This window comes from Phyllobates terribilis, unplaced genomic scaffold, assembly GCF_046119375.1.
Source record: "Phyllobates terribilis strain yellow unplaced genomic scaffold, ASM4611937v1 Scaffold_9__5_contigs__length_417890890, whole genome shotgun sequence".
Lineage (NCBI taxonomy): Eukaryota > Metazoa > Chordata > Amphibia > Anura > Dendrobatidae > Phyllobates > Phyllobates terribilis.
The window spans coordinates 341,561,741-341,577,703 of record NW_027362769.1 but is presented as its reverse complement, the minus strand read 5'-3'; the positions used below and the strand labels follow the sequence as shown (position 1 = coordinate 341,577,703).

The 15,963-nt window shown below is 44.5% G+C and overlaps 1 protein-coding gene across 1 annotated transcript; it reads left to right on the top strand.

Annotated features, from left to right (window-relative positions):
* Positions 1-4,802: 4,802 nt before the first annotated feature.
* On the top strand, positions 4,803-13,816 carry COX19 (cytochrome c oxidase assembly factor COX19). Its single transcript, XM_073645787.1, has 3 exons — positions 4,803-4,962; positions 9,189-9,300; positions 13,511-13,816. The coding sequence occupies exons 1-3, from the start codon at positions 4,881-4,883 to the stop codon at positions 13,596-13,598; spliced, it is 282 nt and encodes a 93-aa protein (XP_073501888.1). The 5' UTR covers positions 4,803-4,880; the 3' UTR covers positions 13,599-13,816.
* The last annotated feature ends 2,147 nt before the right edge of the window (positions 13,817-15,963 follow it).

The window sequence follows — 15,963 nt, the reverse complement described above, 5'->3', positions numbered from 1 at the left end:
GGTTCCCTTTAAGAGGTTGGAAATGGGGGTAGGTGTTCCTTTTAAACCCAGTTGGTTTGGCATGGCAGCCAAGGAGTAGTCTACTGAAGGCGGCTGTGTAGCCATTTTTGTGGCTGGGCATTATAGGAGATCAGTAATCTTACAATATATCAAAGTGTATTCCACCAGCCAACAAGGAATCACAGGTTCAAGTCACCGAGGACGGAGCAAAGAAAATGTAAGAATAGAAGCTAACTATGTTTAAAAAATAAAAACAATATAAAACTTCATTTCACGCCTCCTTTCCCCCGAACATAAATAAAATCTAAAAAAAAAATCTGCATATTTTCTATCATCAACCAAGAGAATTACCGAACTTTGAGTCCAGTTATCGTCATGATAAATATAGATGTATAAAAAACCTTTATTAAGATATTGGTTACAGAAACATACCAAGCACAAGAGTGCCCATATTCAGTTAAATCACAAAGATCAATGAAAATTAGTGCATCAGTTACAAAATCAAGACAATAAATATATATATATATATAAAAGACCGCCAAAATATACAGAACATTCAGACCTATATTAGTACCATATATCAATGAAAGAACAAGGTACCATTAGCAAATGCACACTGAATGGTGTGTGAAACCCACTGATTAAACTAGCTAATGTGTTAGGGTAATATATGATGATAATAAATACTAGGAAGGTTGTACCAAGGGGTGCACAGACCAAACAGTCAATGGATAAGAAATGTCTGTTATGAAGCCCCCTCATGTGAGGAAAGGAAAGGCATCATGTTTATTATAAAGAATCTTAACAAACAATAAGGTTGGAGGAACTGTATAGTATACCTGGTAAGCGGTCCTGAAACTGAATGCAGGGCACACCCCGACGCGCGTTTCGGACACGTGGTCCTTCGTCACCCCCTTGCCATCATACAAATTCTAACAGTCTATTCAGTAGGACTATCAGCTGTGTATCCACCTGACTTCTGCACAACACAACTGATGGTCCCAACCCCATTTATAACGCAAGAAACCCCACTTATTAAACCTGACAGGGCACACCTGTGAAGTGAAAACCATTTCCGGTGACTACCTCTTGAAGCTCATCAAGAGAATGCCAAGAGTGTGCAAAGCAGTCATCAAAGCAAAAGGTGGCTACTTTGAAGAACCTAGAATATAAGACATATTTTCAGTTGTTTCACACTTTTTTGTTAAGTATATAATTCCACATGTGTTAATTCATAGTTTTAATGCCTTCAGTGTGAATGTACAATTTTCAAAGTAATAAAAATACAGAAAAATCTTTAAATGAGTTGTGTCCAAACTTTTGGTCTGTACTGTATATGTCCCTTATCCTGTTATATATTGTTATATATATATCCCCAATCCTTGTATATATACCCCCCATCCTGGTATATATGTCCCTTAGCCTGGCCCCATCCAGGTATATATATCCTCCATCCTGGTATCTATGTCTAGTCATGGGCGAGTTGTAGCCCCTGCTCGCTTTGACACCCTACAGACAATTTGTGTCCTCCCTCTGATGTGTGACTGGGTATGTGACATTCTTCACTTACTTCAAACCATCCGATCGCGGCTGTCTCCAGGCATTTCTCTTCTGGGACCAGGGGAGCAATAAATTCAGAGGACACAAAGTTCTTAACCATAACTGGGATTTTACTTGGGGGGAGAGGAGTATATATAGTATTTACAGTCGGGTACATTGGATAAGGCCCAACAGGTTTTCATCTCCCATACAGGTGCTAGAAACATCTTCAGCCCTGGTGCCCTCTTTAGGTGAAGCATCTAATTCTATTCTCTGTCCCAAGAGACGATTCCTCACCAGCGACAGTGTGTCTGGATCCTATATCTCCCTCACGGCTTAACCTGGAGTCCTATCTTCCTCTGCTACCTGAAGACTAGAAGTGCCCCGGGGTCCTCAATACCTCTGTTGAGTTTCTCTGGCCGGCTAATGGGAATCCTGCATGAGGAAATATTTACACAGCTTATCCACTGTCTGAGGGTAGGGAGCCCCCGTCTACCCTAGCAGCCAGCTTCCCTGGCTGTCCGCCCGTAAGGACTCCAACTGACACTTTCTGGAAAATTCTCCAGACTTTACCTAGGATGCCTCACCCCCTGCGGCAATTAATTCCTCACTGTCATTCTGGTAGCAGGCTCGCACTAACAGCTGCACCCGACAGTGGCATCTTGTGGCCGATTAAAAGTACTACAACCCCACAAGGAAATATGTCAAACTAAACCCCAGATATACTCCACGCCTGACCGAGACACTGCGTTCCCCCCTCTACTCTACTGACTGTACCACTGAAGCTAACCCCTTAACTTGACCTAACAGCAGTTCAGAGAGATCTAACTATGGGAACATGTTATTTTAACTACTTCAGTGCCAGGGGAAGGTTACACCCTTCCTCACTATTACATATATATCCCCAATCCTGGTATATATATCCCTCATCCTGGTATATATATCCCCAATCCTGGTATATATATCCCACATCCTGGTATATATATATCCCCCTATCCCCATATATGTCCACCGTTACGCCACTGTTCTTAAACTCCTTTAAAGCCTGGGGCGTATTAGTACGCCCTAGGCTATCACCCCCGGTTCAATGAGAGCTCCGGCACTGAGTCCGCACTGAACAGGGCACATGTCAGCTGTTTCTTACAGCTGACATGCACCTGCAACAGCCGCGGGTGGAAGCACTATCCACCCGCGGCTGTTAACCAGTTAAATGCCGCTGTCAATCTCTGACAGCGGCATTTAACAGTGCAGCGCAGGAAGCGCGACGTTAGTGTGATCGCGAGTCACCGATGGGTGGGATGACAACCATGGGTCTGCAGCAGACCTCTGTGGTTGTCATGTCTCACTTGCTATGAGCGCTACCTAGTGGTCGACGCTCATAGCACATGAGTATTTTTACTGCATACAGGCGATCTGCTCATCGCCTGTATGCAGTAGAAGCAATCAGAAACCTGCTGCTTCTAGTCTCCTATGGAGACTATAGAAGCAAGCAGAAAGTGTAAAAAAATGCTTTTAAAAATATAAAAAAATATTAAAGTTTAAATCACCCCCCTTTCGCCCCCATTCAAAATAAAATAATTGAAAAATACCCACATACACATATTTGATATCGCCGCGTTCATAATCACCCGATCTATCAAAATAAAAAAAGAATTAAACTGATTGGTTAATGGCGTAACGAGAAAAAAATTTGAAACGCCAGAATTACGTTTTTTTGGTGTTCGCAACATTGCAATAAAATGCAATAACGGGCGATAAAAACATCATATCTGCCCCAAAATGGTATTAGTAAAAACGTCAGCTTGTCGCGCAAAAAATAAGCCCTCACCCAGCCCCAGATCCCGAAAAATGGAGACGTATACAAGTCTTGGAAAATGGCGCCATTTTTTTTTTTTTTTTTTAGCAAATTTTGGAGGTTTTTTTCGCCACTTAAATAAAAAAGATCTTATACATGATTAGTATCTACAAACTCGTAATGACCTGGAGAATCATAATGGCAGGTCAGTTTTAGCATTCAGTGAATGTGGTAAAACAAAAAAAACAAGCATGGAATTGCATTTTTTTTGCAATTTCACCGCACTTGGAATTTTTTTCCTGTTTTCCAGTACACGATAAGGTAAAACCAGTGCTGGTGTTTTAAAGGACGACTCGTCACGCAAAAAATAAGCTTTTACATGGCCATATTGACCGAAAAATAAAAAGGTTATGGCTCTGAGAAGAAGGGGAGCAAAAATTGAAAACGCAAAAACCCTAGGTTGTTAAGGGGTTAATGTATAAAAATAAACCATTCTACTCACCATACCTCCGCTCCCCCGCCGAGCGGTGTCCTCTTCTAAAACTGGCAGCTGACCTCAATGTGCAAGCTACGGGAGCACATGACATCACTGCTATGCATCCCTAGCCATGTACACCCTGTCAGCTGCTGGGCTCTGATTGGCAGGTAGCACGTATTGCTGCGCACAGACCCGACAAGTCTCTGCACCGCAATACACACCCTCACCTGCAGGGCCTGGTTGCGGTGGCGACCTCTGTAGTTACACCACTGTTTATTGCATACGGTGAATGCCATGAAATTAATAAATAATATGAAAAATGGAAATTGCAGACTTTTGGTCAAAATTTTTGTTATTTTGCCTTCCAAAAAAAGTGGAATAAAAAGAATTAAGAAAGTCGTGTGGACCCCAAGGTCCTTGGGGTGTAACTATAATAGGTGCAGGGGTTGCAATCGCACCCGGGCCCTGGAGCCTAGGGGACCCACTGGATTCCTTTGGCCCATATGAAAAGTGCATTACTATTAAAAACCTGCGATTATTGGGGGCCCTGTCAGCGATTTTGCATCGGGGCCCACAAGCTTAAGGATACGGAACTGCAAGGACCTGAATATACCTGGATCTGGTCTTTGTGAGATGTATGCAATTTTTGACACGAGGATTTGGCTTTATTTATTTTTGTAAATAGGCAAATCCTGACCCTAAGTAGTTCTGTGACAGCAAGTTGCAGACAAGTCGCACAAATGTCTCTGGCTTTGGCTCTAGTATAATTACATGATGTTGCTACTCCGCCATCTAGTGGTCACATTAGATATTTGTGAAACCAAATACAAATGTCGTGGAAGTAATCCCAGCGCAAATTTATTTCAGCCGATGGTAAAACGGATCTGGTAGCAGAACGCAATCACATAGATAAACACTACATGCGTTTTATAAAAAACTGCCATAAACAAGAGCTGACGCAAGCGCAGTGTAGATGAAGCCGTTCACGGAGGTTACGCATGCGCAGTAAAGGTGATTGAGGTCAGGAGCGTCCATATTGGAAGAGGTCACAGGAAGCGTGCTGCAAAAATGTCAACCGCTATGAACTTCGGGACCAAAACCTTTAAACCTCGGCCTCCGGAGAAAGGCTCCTTTCCTCTGGATCACCTCGGTGAGTCCATGTGAAGAATTATTTGAACCATAGAAACTGGAGGTCACTCGTAATATGCGATACAGCTCCCCCTAGTGGCGAGGCCTGTGAACTGCAACTTATCGCCCCCAAAACTGCTGCAAAGCACAGCTAATAAGGCAGCCAATCAGATTCCACTTTTCATTTTTTACAGTCCCTTTGGAAAATGAAAGCAATGATATGATTGGCTGCTATTTGAGTAAATGCTGCCTCTTTATTTTTAGACTGAGCACAGTGTGACATGAGTGTAATATGGCAACACTTCTGCGCCACTCATAAAGTCCTGGCCTGACGGACTGACTTGTATAGGTCCCTATATTAATCTGGCTTGGGCTTGTCCGAGGGAAAGCATTGACCCGTATTGGGGAAAAAAAAATCACTTGAACCCTTAACCCTTTCAAATCTATGGGACTGGGCACATGTCAGTGTGTTTTCACGGACCGTGTGTCCATGTGCTTCACACGGAGACAAGTCCGATTTTTTTGCTGACGCATGGTCCGCAAAAGTGCCTCATGCTGAATACACCCTGATGACATCCGTGTGACACAAACCGGTGCCTGGGAATCAGCAGAACAGTTAGCGCTGTTCCCAAAAGCTCAGGGTGCTGAATGCTGCCCTCATCATGGTTCCTGATGGCGCTGCGATCGGCACCAGCAGGCGATAATGATGAGGGTCGTGGTAGTCTGCTCCTGCAGTGCCACCACCTGTGAAAATAGGAATAAAATAATAAAATAAATATACTCACCTCTCCTAGGTATCCCCCACTGTAATCCTCTGACCAGTGACGCCAAGGAGCCGGGGGGAATGACCAGCCACAGAGCTGCAGCTCTGGAGCCGCTCATTCTCCCCAGCTTCTCTGCAGCGGTGGTCGCATGGATTACAGCTGGGGACATCTAGGAAAGGTAAGTATAAGGATTTTATTATTTTATTCTTATTTTTACACAGGGACACTGAGGAGCAGACTACTACTACCCTCATCATTGCCCCTGCTAGTGCTGATCGCAGCGCCGGCAGGGAACCATGATGAGAGCAGCATTCAGCACCCGTGCTTGGGAGCAGCACTAACTATAGCGCTGATTCCCAGGCGCTGGTCCATTTGCACCTGATGCGCCACACGTGTGACACACGGGACACGGATCTTTCCAGTACTGGTTTTTCCAGTACAGGAAATATCCGGACACGTGAAACCGACCTTAGGCCGGCGTCACACCAGCGTATGACATCCTATGCGAGAGCATCAGATGCAATATGCTAATGCTAATGCGAGCGGGAGCCGAGTGTCATGCTACTGTGCTGCTATCCTTTTGCATGAGAGGATCAGAGCACAACTGCAGAGGAGACGGAGAAAGTAATTCCTCCATATTCTCTATTCCCTGACTCTGTGTATATCGGACTGCACTGAGATGACATCCGAGTGCAGTCCGATGTTTCACACGCACTCATAGATTTGTATGGGTGCGAGTGAATCGAGTCTCGCTGCAAATCGCAGCATGCTACCATTGTTCTCTCATGCTGACTCGGCATGAGAAAATAATCACATAGAATAACACTGGGCCGAGTGCTATGCAATGTTTTATCGCATAACACTCGGCCATGTTATACGGTAGTGTGTCCCCGGCCTTAGAAAGCTTTTTATTTTTAGATCTTGTCAGGATCAGTAATTTATCTGTTTTAGGAAATCAGGCCACTACCCGAACTGACAGCATCATAAATCCATATGATACCATCTAGTTGGGTCATTGCTTGTGTGTAGGCTGGGAGTTGCAGTCGTCATATAGGCACCTATTTAAAGGGGTGTTCCCACAGTCACATCCATGGCTCCTGTTAATAAACACACCTACGCAATGTTTTTCAGTTGTAAGTGATTATAAAAAACATGTATTGTTTACCACCTTTAGCCACCAAAAATACCATTATCATTACCTTGTTTCCCCTAGTTATGTCTTACAGTACTTCTATGCAGGCAGGTCAAGCATGCGCTCCTTGTCTCCGCTTTCTATCTGTAGCGGTAATTTGTCTCCAGCAGTGCAGACATCCGGAGCATGCACAGTAGCACCATCGACATACAGGGGGGAGTCAGTGCATTGAAGAGCACAGTGGTGTGTTCAGGACATAGCACATCGGCACTCGAGCTGCAGCTCCTCCATCTCTCCCTGATCTGCTCGGCTGTGTCAGTAATGAAGCTGCAGCTCCTCCATCTCTCCCTGATCTGCTCAGCTGTGTCAGTAATGAAGCTGCAGCTCTTCCATCTCTCCCTGATCTGCTCGGCTGTGTCAGTAATGAAGCTGCAGCTCTTCCATCTCTCCCTGATCTGCTCGGCTGTGTCAGTAATGAAGCTGCAGCTCTTCCATCTCTCCCTGATCTGCTCGGCTGTGTCAGTAATGAAGCTGCAGCTCTTCCATCTCTCCCTGATCTGCTCGGCTGTGTTAGCAATGAAGCTGCAGCTCCTTCATCTCTCCCTGATTTTCTCAGCTGTGTTAGTAATGAAGCTGCAGCTCTTCCATCTCTCCCTGATATGCTCGGCTGTGTTAGCAATGAAGCTGCAGCTCTTCCATCTCTCCCTGATTTTCTCAGTTGTGTTAGCAATGAAGCTGCAGCTCCTCCATCTCTCCCTGATCTGCTCGGCTGTGTTAGCAATGCAGCTGCAGCTCCTTCATCTCTCCCTGATTTTCTCAGCTGTGTTAGTAATGAAGCTGCAGCTCTTCCATCTCTCCCTGATCTGCTCGGCTGTGTTAGCAATGAAGCTGCAGCTCTTCCATCTCTCCCTGATCTGCTCGGCTGTGTTAGCAATGAAGCTGCAGCTCTTCCATCTCTCCCTGATTTTCTCAGCTGTGTTAGTAATGAAGCTGCAGCTCCTCCATCTCTCCCTGATCTGCTCGGCTGTGTCAGTAATGAAGCTGCAGCTCTTCCATCTCTCCCTGATCTGCTCGGCTGTGTTAGCAATGAAGCTGCAGCTCTTCCATCTCCCTGATTTTCTCAGCTGTGTTAGTAATGAAGCTGCAGCTCCTCCATCTCTCCCTGATTTACTCGGCTGTGTGAGCAATGAAGCTGCAGCTCCTTCATCTCTCCTTGATTTTCTCAGCTGTGTTAGTAATGAAGCTGCAGCTCTTCCATCTCTACCTGATCTGCTCGGCTGTGTTAGCAATGAAGCTGCAGCTCTTCCATCTCTCCCTGATCTGCTCGGCTGTGTTAGCAATGAAGCTGCAGCTCTTCCATCTCTCCCTGATCTGCTCAGCTGTGTTAGCAATGAAGCTGCTGCTCCTCCATCTCTCCCTGATATTCTCAGCTGTGTTAGTAATGAAACTGCAGCTCTTCCATCTCTCCCTGATCTGCTTGGCTGTGTTAGCCATGAAGCTGCAGCTCTTCCATCTCTCCCTGATTTTCTCAGCTGTGTTAGTAAGGAAGCTGCAGCTCCTCCATCTCTCCCTGATCTGCTCGGCTGTGTTAGCAATGAAGCTGCAGCTCCTCCATCTCTCCCTGATTTTCTCAGCTGTGTTAGCAATGAAGCTGCAGCTCCTCCATCTCTCCCTGATTTGCTCGGCTGTGTTAGCAATGAAGCTGCAGCTCCTTCATCTCTCCCTGATTTTCTCAGCTGTGTTAGTAATGAAGCTGCAGCTCCTCCATCTCTCCCTGATCTGCTCGGCTGTGTTAGCAATGAAAGTGCAGCTCCTCCATCTCTCCCTGATTTTCTCAGCTGTGTTAGTAATGAAGCTGCAGCTCCTCCATCTCTCCCTGATCTGCTCGGCTGTGTTAACAATGAAGCTGCAGCTCCTCCATCTCTCCCTGATTTTCTCAGCTGTGTTAGTAATGAAGCTTCAGCTCTTCCATCTCTCCCTGATCTGCTCGGCTGAGTACAATGGAGGAAATTTATAAAGGGCCATGTGATGGTTTCCTGCATTAAAAAGTTGCATATTTTGTATAACTCTACCACTCTGCCTTTTTTCACCACCCTTGTGGGAAGGGATGGAAAAGATTAATTATAATTTACAGCAGAAATTGCTGTAAAATATACCGAACATTTCCTCCAGCTCACAACTAGCGTAGATATCAGTTCATGGCACATGGGCAGCCCAAGATGCGCCTCCTGATAACCAAATTTATCTTCCTCCATTGCTGATTTCATTAAAGTTGGAGGATGAAGACCAGTCTTGGATCAATGTCCTCCAATGTCTACTTTCTGTTTCTTTACGTAAGCTTTTTATTCGCAGGAGAATGTAAACCGTTTAAAGAGAAGTTCATGAAGTGTTTACGGGAGAACACCTATCAGAGCAGTCTGTGCCGGGAAGAATCTAAAGAATATTTGGAGTGTCGGATGGAAAGGTGTGTCCTCTGTGATGGACGATTGGAAGAGTTGTCTGATCATTAACCTGCAACATACTGAGAATAAAAAAAATACTAATTTACTTAATTTTCTTTCCATTTCTCATGCAGCTTCTGTGATGCTTCATTCATGTGACATTACGTATTGACTGCTATGACGTGGTGTGACCTGAACGAAAACTTGCAGAGGCAGTGGGAACAATGGAGAGCAATTGAAAAATGCTCTATCCCAGCCAGAATCATCTACCGTATATTCCGGCGTATAAGACGACCTGGTGTATAAGACGACCCCCCTACTTTCCTGTTAAAATATAGAGTTTAGGATATATTCACCGTATAAGACTACCCCTTTTCCAACGCATACCAAACACCGGTAAAAATTAAAAAAAAAAACAGATTTGAATTTAACATGGTCCTTTTTTAATTTAAATTCTTATGACATGCAGGTATATAGCAGGAAAACTGTCACTCATAAACATATTAAAATAGGGGGGACCCCACGTCATTTTTTGGGGGGGTCCCCCATTCTAATAGCTAGTAAAGGCTAGGTATTCAGCTGCGGGCTGATATTAGTAGCCTGGGAAGCTCCGTGGGTATTACCCCCTTCCCAGACTTCAAACATCTGCCCCAGCCGTCTGCTTAACCTCCGCTAGAGACTATAATGATGGGGGATCCCACGCCAATTTTCTTTTTAAAAAATCCTTTATTTTAACACTAAATGACAATTGAGGGGTTAATAAAGATGCAGTCCCTAAATTATTATTAATTTTGTAATTAATTTTTCCCAAAAATGTTGACGTGGGCTTCGCCATATTTTTGTGTCCAGCCAGGTACAGCAGGCAGGAACGGGCTGCCCCCAACCACCAGCTGCCTATTTGTACCTGGCCGGACACAACAATATAGGGAAGCCCTTTTTTTTTTTTATTATTTCATGAAATAATTAAAAAAAAAAAGACGTGGGGCTTCGCCCTATTTTTGTGTCCAGCCAGGTACAACTAGGCAGCTGGGGGCTGGAATCTGCAGCGCAGGGAGGCCCAAGCTTTCTGGGCCCCACCCGCTGCAAATTGCAGTCCGCAGCCACCCCGGAAAATGGCGCGTTCATAGAAGCGCCATCTTCTGGCGCTGTACCCAACTCATCCAGGGCCCTGGTGCGGTGGCTCACTGGGTAATAAAGGGGTTAGGGCCAGCGTGGCATTATCAGCTGGCCCTAAGCCTGAAATTCATGGGGTCACGCCAATATTAGACATGACCGCCATGAATTTCTAGTAAAGTAATTAAAAAAAACACAACACCCAGAAAAAAGTCCTTTAATTGAAATAAACACACAATTTTTTAATGTTCTAAATTAAACCATACTTACCATCACGCCCATTCCAGCTGAAGCCAACGATCTCCTGCAATAAAAGTAAAATAATAAAGCAACCTCATCCTTACCTTCCCATGGTTCCCAGGACCGGTCCAGCTCTGCTACATCGAGATGACAGGCTGGACCGCAGCAGAACGCTGCCATCCAGCCTGTCATCCCGCAGACACTGAGAAGCGCAGGCATGCTTGTGCTCCTCAGTGTCTGACTGTGACGGCATCCAGATGAGCCGACAATGAACTCGGCTCACCTCATGCACGTCACTGACAGCGTGGGAAAATTCTCCTGCTCCCCGCATGCGCAGTAGAAGTTTCCCACGCTGTCAGTGACGGACGTCCAGGAGGTGAGCTGAGTTCATTGTCGGCTCATCTGGATGCCGTCACAGCGAGACACTGAGGAGCGCAAGCATGCCTGCGCTTCTCAGTGTCTGCGGGATGACAGGCTGGATGGCAGCGTTCTGCTGCGGTCCAGCCTGTCATCTCGATGTAGCAGAGCTGGAGCTGTCCTGGGAACCATGGAAAGGTAAGGATGAGGTTGCTTTATTATTTTACTTTTATTGCAGGAGATCGTTGGCTTCAGCTGGAATGGGCGTGATGGTAAGTATGGTTTAATTTAGAACAATAAAGAATTGTGTGTTTATTTCAATTAAAGGACTTTATTCTGGGTGTTTGTGTTTTCTTTTAACTTTGACTATGGGGTTAGTAATGGGGGTGTCTTATAGACGCCTCTCCATTACTAACCTGGGCTTGATGTCAGCTGGCATTATAAGCTGACATCAACCCCAACCCTATTACCCCCTGCCACCGCACCAGGGCAGTGTGGAAGAGCGAGGCTAAGTGCCAGAATTGGCGCATCCTATGGATGCGCCATTTCTGGGGCGGCTGACGGCTGGTGTTTCTAGCCTGGGAGGGGGCCAATATTCATGGCACCCTTCCTGGGCTACTAATATCAGCCTCCAGCTGTCTGCCTAGCCTTTGCTAGCTATTAAAATAGGGGGGACCCCACGTCATTTTTTTGGGGGGGTCCCCCATTTTAATAGCTAGTAAAGGCTAAGTATTCAGCTGGGGGCTGATATTAGTAGCCTGGGAAGCTCCGTGGGTATTACCCCCTTCCCAGGCTTCAAACATCTGCCCCAGCTGTCTGCTTAACCTCCGCTAGAGACTAAAATTAAGGGGAACCCCACGCCAATTTTTTTTTAAATAAATCCGTTATTTTAACACTAGATGACAAGTACAGTAACCAGCACTGTCACTGTACTTCATATATATGTGACTGACATGTTTCTATCTATCTAATCTATGTGTGATACTCTATTCTTTCTGTTCTAAATTGTCGGGTGCCGGCTTATGCCGCTGCTGAATTGCCGGCTTTTCATATATTGTCACAGAAGCGATGCGAACTTCCCTGCTCCGGACACAGCGCAGCGCTTCTGTGACAAGTGAAAGCTGTCGGCACAGAAGCCCTGCGCTGTGTCCGGAGCTGGGAATACGCAGCGATGTGTCAGTTTCAGCACAGAAGCGCTGACTGTCTGGACCTACCGCCGCCGTATTTTAACTCCCTCCACCTTATATTAACTCCGACATGGCAGGGATACGGCCACGGCAGCTTATTAACACCCCCAGAGTATCCCCGCATGTCAATTTCTGAAAGTTCAAAAGCATTACCGGCATATAAGACGACCCCAGACTAGACAGAAGATTTTTCAGTCTTCAAAAGTCGTCTTATACGCCGGAATATACGGTACTTCCTGGACGTGCAGTGTTATACAGCCAGCATCTGCCTGTAACACTAGTGACTGAAGCTAGCTTAGATCGCTGTGTTTAACCATTTAGTTGCTGCTGTCAACCACTGACCGCGGCATTTAAATGGTTTGGTTCCTTTTGGAAGTGTCTACTGGCTCCCATTGGCCTCTAAGCAATGTGACCTAAAGGTGCTGGTGGGCCACCATGGCAGCCAGGTGCCTACTGAAGGCCCTCAAAGAAGGCCTCTTGGTCCTCTTGTGGCTTGTCTTCACAGGAGAGCCCCAGTTATATATATTTTTTAAACTTTCTAAAAAAATATTTTCACTATTAAAATTAAAAAAAAAAAATAATTCAAGTTTGCATCATTGTTAATCGTACTAATCTGAAGAATCCATATTGCCAGGTAACTTTTATTGTGTAATGAATGCTGTGAAACCATAATCTAAAAAACAATGGTGGAAAGACTTTTTTTTTTTTGCTATTTCACTGCACTTGGAAAATTTTTTTCCTGTTTACCAGAAAAAAAATGCATGGTGTTATTCAAAACTGTAACTTGTCCGTCCCTCATACGGCTATGATGCTAGAAAAATAAAAAGTTTTGCCTCTTTGAAGAAGGGGTGAAAAAAAATGAGTGCAAAAATGAAAATTGGCCACAGTGGGGCAGCTTTATTATCCATGATGGTCAACACGTTCCAACCTCAGCGTAGGTTCTGCGTTGTGCCTCTGATGAAGACCCATTTCCTGGGTTGTAACAGGTTTCACACGTGGGTAGTAAAGCTATTCAGCATTTTCACCATAATTTGGATATTTGAGCAGACATTAGAGCAGGTGCCTTCTTCTTGGAGCTATTTCCTCTAGACTCATAGGGATTTTCAGGATGATTTCCAAAGCCTGCAACTTGGCTAGAGGCTCAGGGTCTTCACTAGTTGGACTTCCTACCCCCCAGAAAGTGTTTTTTTTTCCCCCACCTTTTTTACCCCACTCTATATTTTTCTGGGATCATGACCATTGGGCCTCATTTATAATTTTTTAATAGAAATGTTCTTTTATGTGAAATGATTTCTTCTGGAATCTTTTACAAGTATTTCCCTTGTATTCTTTGTAGACAACTCATGGCAAAGGAACCCCTGGAAAAACTCGGCTTCAGGGATCTTACAGATGATGCGGCCACAGAAGAGCAAAACAAGTTATAACATATTTAATATATGAACTCTTTTTACTCCTGAAAATTTCTAGATGTGCTAAGGATATTCTGCGGAGAATGGACTCTTTCCTAAAGGCTAATTTTTTATATTGCTGTATATATTCTTATGATTTTTGGCCTTCATACCATCAATGTCTGAGGAATACGGGAAACATACAAAAATGTTTTCATTGCCTCATAAGTAATAAATACTTTCTTCATGCTGTTCATCAATAGATTTATTTCAGACTAAAACACTTTCGTGAGAAAAGTTTGATTTCATAGGAAACCATTATGTCGCATGAGTACATTCCCCATAATGGGACCATGAGCCATTTATAAAACTAGGGCTTCTTACATGGTTATGCTTTGATCCAATGGCGTAACATGAAGCTCGTGGCCCCCAATGCAAAATTTCCTCCAGGGGGCCCCCAACTATCATAGGTTTTTAATAGTAATAGTCATTTCTTATGGGCCAAAAGGACCTTTTGGGCCCCCTAAGCTCCAGGGCCAAGGTGCAATTGCAACTCTTACATCTATCGTAGTTATGACCCTGCTTTAGTCCTTCTCAGACAACAGGACCCGGGTACAGCTCCTTTTTTCGGCACCACATATAAACAGTTCTGGCTATAAATATTTTAGCAGTTATATGTACCAAATGTCCAGCTGGGGGTCTGTATGTAGGGGAGACAGGGCAAAAACTTGGGACAAGGATGAATCATCATCGCCACACAATAAAAGAAAAAAGAATAGATCTACCAGAAGCCAAGCATTTTTGTTCCATTGATCACCGCATCAAAGACATTAAATTACTGGTATTAAAAGGTAACTGCAAATCTCAGAGAGTCTCGGAATATAAACTCATGGTGACCATTGACACCTTCAGAGCAGGAATGAATGTGTCGCATGGATTTATGTCATTCTACATCAACTAAGGAATGTGCTCATCAGACCTGTGGGGTCATCACAGCCCTAGACCAAGTCACAGGACAATAAAACGTTCACACTCCTTATCTATTAACTGCTAAAATATTTATAGCCAGAACTGTTTATCTCTCCCATGATAATAGCTCTGCTTTCTGTCACCTGTCTCATCTATTGCATTATTTCTGTGTCCTATTGTGTATAAATCTTCAGATTTTGCGTTATACTAGCCTGATGAAGAGACCTGAGTAGTCTCGAAAGCTTGCAACTTGTTACCATTTTTTCATTTAGCCATTGAAAGGTATCAACCACTGAGGACTTTCAAATCTAAATATTTTTCTATCTACTGGCTAACACGGTACAAAAATATACTTTTTCCCTGTATTTATGTATATGGAAGGTGTCTGACGACTAAAAATTTGGTGTGGGTTGGTGTAACCGAGCACTAGCTGAATAGCTGAGTTTTTAAAAATCTGGTGTGGAAATTTTGAAATCCGCGGCATGTCAATTGTTTCTGCTAATTTTAATGGGAATTCACCCTTTGTGGAGCTGAGGACAAAATCTGCAACTAAGTTCGCATGGATATGAAAAATGTGCATGAAATTTGCTGTATGCTGGTTGCGTTGACATGGGAGGATTTCTCATCCTGATTTTCCAGGTGGGAAAACTGCAATTTATTGCAAAATGAGCAAAGTGGATGAGTGGGGTTGAGGCAAGGCTTGACTGGGACAAAAAAAAAACAGCCCTACCACAGAAACTGAGACAGCTGGCCTGTCCAGGCCTGGATTGAGATCAGTGCTCTATGCCAGGGTTCCCCAACTCCAGTCCTCAAGGCCCACCAACAGGCCATGTTTTCAGGATTTCCTTAGCATTACACAGGTGATAATTCCACCACCTGCACAGGCAATAATTCCACCCACTGTGTAATACTAAGGAAATCCAGAAAACATGATCTGTTGTTGGGCCTTGAGGACTGGAGTTGGGGAACACTGATCTATGCGGCCGGTCAAGTTCTTCCTCACTAAATTTCCCCAACCATGTATTTGGACACTGGGGCAGAGACATGGAGAACAGAATAGGGCCTTCCCCAATCTGTTCCAACAAAGTTGGACTCTTCAGTTTTCCAAAAGGTCTTGGTATGCCGCAGAATTAAGATTTCCTTCCACTGGAACTAAGAGGTCTCTGCCGATCCCTGATAAACAAGCCCATAACATTAACCCTCCTTCACCAAACTTTACAGTTAGCTCAAAGCAGTCCAGCTGGGAACGTTCACCTGGCATCTGCCAAACCCAGACTCGTCCATCAGGTGCCAGATAGAGAAGCATGGTTCGTTACCCCACAGAACATTTTTCCACTGCTTCGGAATCAAATGGCTGCTGCTTTATACCACTGCATTCGAGGTTTGGTGATGTATGGCTGCATGAAGCTCCTGGTGGGGCGCAGTGTTTGTG